Here is a 6,096-nt window from a genome sequence, read left to right on the forward strand (position 1 = left end):
TCCACAGCCTGTGTCCTCATATGGAGATTATCACTACAGTGGGTGTCAAGGGAATACTGGGACACCTGCTTCCAGGACAGAACAGTCTGACTCCCATTCTTGGAGCTGCCACATTGATTTTGGTCACAATCAAACAATGGAAAAAGGGCTCAGCAGTTAAGAGCACTGGCTGTTCTTTCTAGAGGTCTTGAGTTCAAGTCCCAGCACCCACATTTTGGTCCACAACAGTTTATAACTGGTCTCATGAGATTCGATGACCTCTTCTGGTATACAGACAAACATGCAGACAAAATACCCACACACATAAATCTTTAAAGGTCAGGACACAGAGATGTTGTAGGGGAGCCTCTTGTCCTTCCTGGAGTCATACAGTCTTCCCCAAACTCCTCTTGCTAGAATGGAGGTGAATTTCCTGGCCCCTGCCCTCTCCCACAGCTGTGCCTTCTCCCTCCATACTTCTTCCATCACCAGACCTTCCTCCCTGCTAACCTACACTCTGGATGCCAAGGTATGTCACTAGAGGAGGCCAGCTCTGTCCCTAGATAGCCAGCAACTTATGTGTTTGCTCACTTGTGGCCTTATCTAAAATCAACACCAGCACCTCCTGCCTCCAGAGGCTTCCAGGGGCCAAGTGGATAAGCCTCATGACTCAGCCAATGCCCGGTCACCATGCATAGGCTTTCTGTCCTCACGGATTAGGTGTTTCCTCCATCTTCGGCCCCTCTGGGCCCCAGCACCAAATGGTTTCTAAGTTCAGGTGGGTGACAGGGCTATGAAGGTGTCTGGTAATAAAGTTATGTTGAGCTAGGACTAAACATAGAATTTCAGCTACCCCTGCCAGATGGTCTTTTTCTCAGAGATGCAACCCAGCCCATGCCTCACCTGTCCCTAGAGTTCCCACAAGGGCCCAATCTTCTCAAGACTACCTAGGACGTCAGGATGTCATGGGGCCCATTTGTTCTGCTATCAACGCCCCACTAACTGGTCATCCACCCAGAGTTGCCCTATTGATGCAATGCCACTATCACTGTGGCAGCAGGGACAGCAAAGCAGTGCTTCAGGAGTTAGAAGTCTGCACTGTAGGTGCATCAACAGGCCCCACCCCCTGTCCTCGGGCCATCCTATTTTTCTCTCTCTTTTTTTTTTTTTTGTTGTTGTTCTGTTTTCCGAGACAAGGTTTCTCTGTGTAGACTTGGTTATCCTGGAGGAACTCACTACATAGCTCAGACTGGCCTTGAATTCAGAGATCTACTTGCCTCCCCTTCCCTAGTGCTGGGATCTTAAGAGCATTACAGAAGAGTATCCAACTACATAAAGTCCTCTAGACGCGGCAAGTCCTAAAGCCAATAGAATTTGGCATATGTGCGTCACAACCATAGGCATGGTTCAGCAAAGCTGCCTCCTGCAGGCCACATTATCAGTTATAAAGTAGTCTCAATCCTACCCTGTCACTCGGTCTTCAAAGAGCTAGCAGGCGGGCTGGAGAAATGGCTCAGTGGTTAAGAGCACTGACTGCTCTTCCAGAGGACCCGGGTTCAATTCCCAGCACCCACATGGCAGCTCACAACTGTCTGAAGATCCAGTTGCATGGGATCTGACACCTTCACATCAATGCACATAAAATAAAGTTAAATAAACCATAAAAAATATTAAAAAAAAAAAAAACAAAGAGCTAGCAGGCAAGGGGAGAGGATCCTTGTGGGAAAGTTTCTAAGAACTGTCCCATTAAAGTTAGACTGCAGGACTCCTAACACCAGGTCCATCTCATCTGCTCCTCCACATGGGCATCCCTTGTCCTAGGGCCTTGATACCTGCCAGAGGACATAGAGGCAAGCTGCCTATTAGCAAACACCAGACTGGACTGGGGTATGGCTCAGTGAAAAATGCCTACCAAGTACAAGGCTCCGGGAACTATGCCTAAAAGTCTAAAATAAAAACCATCAGTAAGACCAAACAGTCACCTTTTACCACACAGAAGACCAATAAAGCATGGCTACCAGGTGAGCGTCCCCCACGCTCGCTCCCTAAGGAGGACAGTTCAGCCCTTCTTGGGGAACACCCCAGAAGCGAGCATCTATGTGATCTTGTGAAGACAACAGCTCAGTGGCAGGGCAAAGCTGAACAAAATCTTAAAGCTCTCCTGATAGCAACACCAACTCATATGGAAGGGGGCAAGCCATGGTCATACCACATCTAAGCCAGACCTCAGAGTTCCTAATCAGCCAAAACCCTCTACTAGTGCCAAGCCCACATGGATACCACGGAGACGTCAGGAGCTGGTGCCCCACCAGAAGCCAACTGGGTACCTCTGAAGAGTATTTAGTTCCCATGGAATGCAATACTACCCACGCAAAGCCTCGGAGATGAGGCTGCCGGATCCGAACAAACAAAGGCTTCCTATATAAGGAGCAGCCAGGAAGCAGGCACCACAACCCCAGGCATTCCAGGTAGGCTCTGTGCTATGTGTTTGTGTGTGTTCGTGTATGTGTGCTCACTGAGGTCTAAATTTCTCACTACTGGCCATTCACTTACTTTCTCTGAGTGTCAGTGAGCTCAACGAACAAAGGGGACAGTGGCCAACCTGTCTGGCTGCCAAGACAAAGCTGGATAGAGAACTAATGAGCTCCATCAGGCTTCTGAGGGCTCAGGACAAGCACACCAGGATGGACGCCGCAGCCTCAACAGTTTAGAAAAGGCAGAACTCAGTCTTCTGCTCTCCTAGCCTTTTAAGATGGGGACGAGAGAGCCTTGCTTCACTCAGTAGTTCCCACTCCAGGTTCTACCACCCTTCCTTCTACAAGCTTGCTGGGTTCCAACCGGAACAAAATCTAAGACATATCATGCAGATGAGGTATGCTAACAGAAGACCCTCTCTTCCCAGGGCCATCTGTCCCCACCACGAAAGCTATGCCGTCTTCAGGGACCATCTGCAGTCTGCTACTCCTCAGTGTTCTCTGGATGGATGTGGCCATGGCAGGCTCCAGCTTCCTTAGCCCAGAGCATCAGAAGGCCCAGGTAAGTCTGTCTCAACAAGCCCCATACTCATCCTGACCTGGGAACTGTTCCAACCCTATGACCAGCAGCAGGACCTCCATCTCTCTGGGCTTCAAACCTCACAGCATCAAGGAGGCCCCTGGATATGACCCAACTCTGCTTTCAGAAGGACATACAGATTGAAGACCCTAAAGAGAAAAACTCATTCAAGCATGGTAGTGCACACTGTAATTCGAACAATGGGAGATGAAGGCAGATGAGTGTCAAGTTCAAGGCCAGCTTGGGCTACATGGCTATAGGGAGACTCCTATCTTTAAAAAAACTAAAACTTATTTTAAATTTTAAGAAAAATAAAGAGACCTTTTCTTTTCTAGCAAAGGAAAGAATCAAAGAAGCCACCGGCGAAACTGCAGCCACGATCTCTGGAAGGCTGGCTCCAGCCAGAGGGCAGAGGACAGGCAGACGGGACAGAGGAGGAACTGGAGATCAGGGTTGGTACCCAGGCACCAGTAGGTTCTTGTAGCAGTAAAGGGAGTTGGGAGGAGAGGGGAGAATAGGCTAAACACACATGGCTTTCCAAGCTATTCAAGAATTAGAGCCCAGCAACAACAGCTCCACAAGGTGTTCAGGGTCTCTGGCCCAAGAGCAAAATGTCCACAGGTACTACACTGCAAGGGTAGCAAGGGAGCAGCCACCAACGGCAAAGATATCAGCAGATTCCAGGGGGTCACAAAGAGCCCCTGATGGAAAAACAGAGACAGAAGGAGGCCTGCCTATCCAGGGGTCTCTCATGCCTGCCCTGGTTATGGAGAGGTGGGTGGGCTGCTTGTGCAGGCTGGCTAGCTCACACACCTATGGCCTAACGGAGTCAGGTTTGCTCTAAAAATTTTTGCATGGCACAAGGAAAAACCACAAACAGTCCAAGGATTGGGAGAAGAGAAAAAAGGTACCCATAGGTACCTCTCAGCAGTTCACCTCGGATTCCCCCGGGAACCATTAAGTAGCACTTGGCAATGCCAGTCCCTATACTGTGTGTCTACATGCAATTTCATCTTCAAACACAGCAACCATGACTAACTGGGCAGCAGGGAGCACAACCTAGGGCTTCACAATTGCTAGGCATGAGCTTTGCCAAGGGCTACATCCCCAGCCCTCTTCTACTGTTTTCTTGAATCACTTACTCTCTACAAAACTTTGTAAGCTAAGCAAGCTGGCATCATTTGCTAAACTCTTTAGATAAGAAACACAAACTGAAAGGTGAATTCACTTACCCAAGGCTATATCAAGCCAGGGTTTTCCTCCCCGAGTCCTCTTCTCTGGTCAAGGGCAAATGCCAATATCCTCAAACTCCTGGTCTCTGATCCTCTCTGGAGCTTGAGTATCCTCTCAAACCCTTGCTCCACAGGAAACATGTCCTTTAAAACTAACTCCTCTTTCTCCTCAAGGCCTTCACTAAAATGGCATGGACAGTCTTGAGACAACCAGGTCCATACTTGGCATGTGGCTACCCAGGTCATAAGAGCCCTACACTTAGTTCTTATAGGGAAGGAATCTTAGCACAGATCCAGGATCAACACTTCCTAGTTCCTATGATCCTCACCAGGAGCCAGACATCTGGTCTACATAGCAACATAAGCACAGATGGAGAGGTCTGTAGCATGCTAGGCACAGAATATGACCAAACAACCTGAGAAACAGGCACCATCCACCTGGTGCCTAGCAGCCTCAAGCAAGGACTTGGGGCTAGGCAGAGTTCAGAGTCCTGCTTTCTAAATCCTTAGATACTATCACCTCCATCTGTGACACAGGGAGGTCATCCAGGCTCTCTGAGCTTCCGTCCTAAGACAGGGAGAGTACCAGACCAGATAGCTCTCCTCTCTGGCTCTAAGATTACGTTCACAGACCACTCAGATACCCAGATGGCCAACATGGCCAGGCCTCCCTGGGGAGAGGTGGGTGTTTGGGGCACGGCAGGCAGGATGAGACTCAGACGCTCCCAACCCTACCTCCTAGTTCAACGCTCCTTTCGACGTTGGCATCAAGCTGTCAGGAGCTCAGTACCAACAGCATGGCCGGGCCCTGGGGAAGTTTCTTCAGGACATCCTCTGGGAAGAGGTCAAAGGTGAGTCAATCTGAAATGGAGGTTAACCTATTTTATGAGTGACACAAATTTTCTTTCCTAACCCTACTCTCAAGCATTTTCTAATCTTCCTCACTACCTGTGGGAAAGGGTGCTGAGCTGGTATGTGTGGCAGCCCAGGAGGGCTGGAGCACCAGGTCCATCTGCAACAGCCCTGAGTACCAGAAATTAGCTAGCTGCTGGGCCCCCCCTGAGCCTCCGTTCTTTCACTGTGAGGTAGTGCTGATTCCTATTTCCAGCACTTCACATTATCTGCCTTTGAAATATTTCACAATGTAACTTCATGAAGGGAATCTGTCACAGTGGCACTGAAAATGCTAGGAGACACATATCTTAAGTTTTGGTTTTGGTTTGTTTGTTTTAAGTTTTTTAAAGATAGCGTTTCTCTGTGTAACAGCCCTGGCTGTCCCAGAACTCAGAGATCCGCCCACCTTAACCTCTTAAGTGCTGGGATTAAAGGCGTGCGATAACACGCCCAGCTATATCTTAGTTTTTTGTGTGGTGGCGGGGTGAAATCCAAGGCCTCATACATACTACTAGACAAGCACACTACCACCGAGCTGCATCCCTTGTTTTCAGTATACTCAACATTCTCTCCCTAAGCACTTTCTCACAAATATGGCAAACACATATCTCACCACACAGATGAGGAAAGCGAGATTTGGGGATAAAAGGACACTTACCCAAGAGCACACAGTCCACAAATGCCATCTTCCAAATCCGACAGTCCCCACCCCATCACCACACACTTGCTCCCAGCATACCAAGGAAAGCAAATCTGATGACCCGAGCAAGATGGTGAACCTGAAGACTGACTTGACCTCTTGCTTTCCAGAAGCACCAGCTGACAAGTGACTGCTGACAAGACTCACCCCTGTGATTTCCTCCTGAGCAAGAACTCATACCCAGCCTTACGCTCCTCGGCAACTCCTGGCACTCTCCTACTGCCTTAAGAATAAAAG

The 6,096-nt window shown here is 49.0% G+C and overlaps 1 protein-coding gene across 1 annotated transcript; it reads left to right on the forward strand.

The window, feature by feature from the left end:
* The first annotated feature begins 2,883 nt into the window (after positions 1–2,883).
* Ghrl (ghrelin and obestatin prepropeptide) lies at positions 2,884–6,096 on the forward strand. The gene is made up of 4 exons (XM_075981991.1): positions 2,884–3,015; positions 3,369–3,485; positions 5,008–5,116; positions 5,970–6,096. Exons 1-4 carry the CDS (start codon positions 2,908–2,910, stop codon positions 5,987–5,989), a joined length of 354 nt encoding a protein of 117 aa, XP_075838106.1. The 5' UTR covers positions 2,884–2,907; the 3' UTR covers positions 5,990–6,096.

The sequence above is a fragment of the Microtus pennsylvanicus genome, chromosome 8, assembly GCF_037038515.1.
Source record: "Microtus pennsylvanicus isolate mMicPen1 chromosome 8, mMicPen1.hap1, whole genome shotgun sequence".
In the NCBI taxonomy this organism is placed as follows: Eukaryota; Metazoa; Chordata; class Mammalia; order Rodentia; family Cricetidae; genus Microtus; species Microtus pennsylvanicus.

Excerpts from the sequence above, each read along its gene's own strand:
- Ghrl (XM_075981991.1), top strand. The coding sequence starts at position 2,908 with ATGCCGTCTTCAGGGACCATCTGCAGTCTGCTACTCCTCAGTGTTCTC. Across the intron at positions 3,486-5,007 it reads AGGAGGAACTGGAGATCAGG|TTCAACGCTCCTTTCGACGT; the intron begins GTTGGTACCCAG and ends CCTACCTCCTAG. Across the intron at positions 5,117-5,969 it reads CCTCTGGGAAGAGGTCAAAG|AAGCACCAGCTGACAAGTGA; the intron begins GTGAGTCAATCT and ends CTTGCTTTCCAG.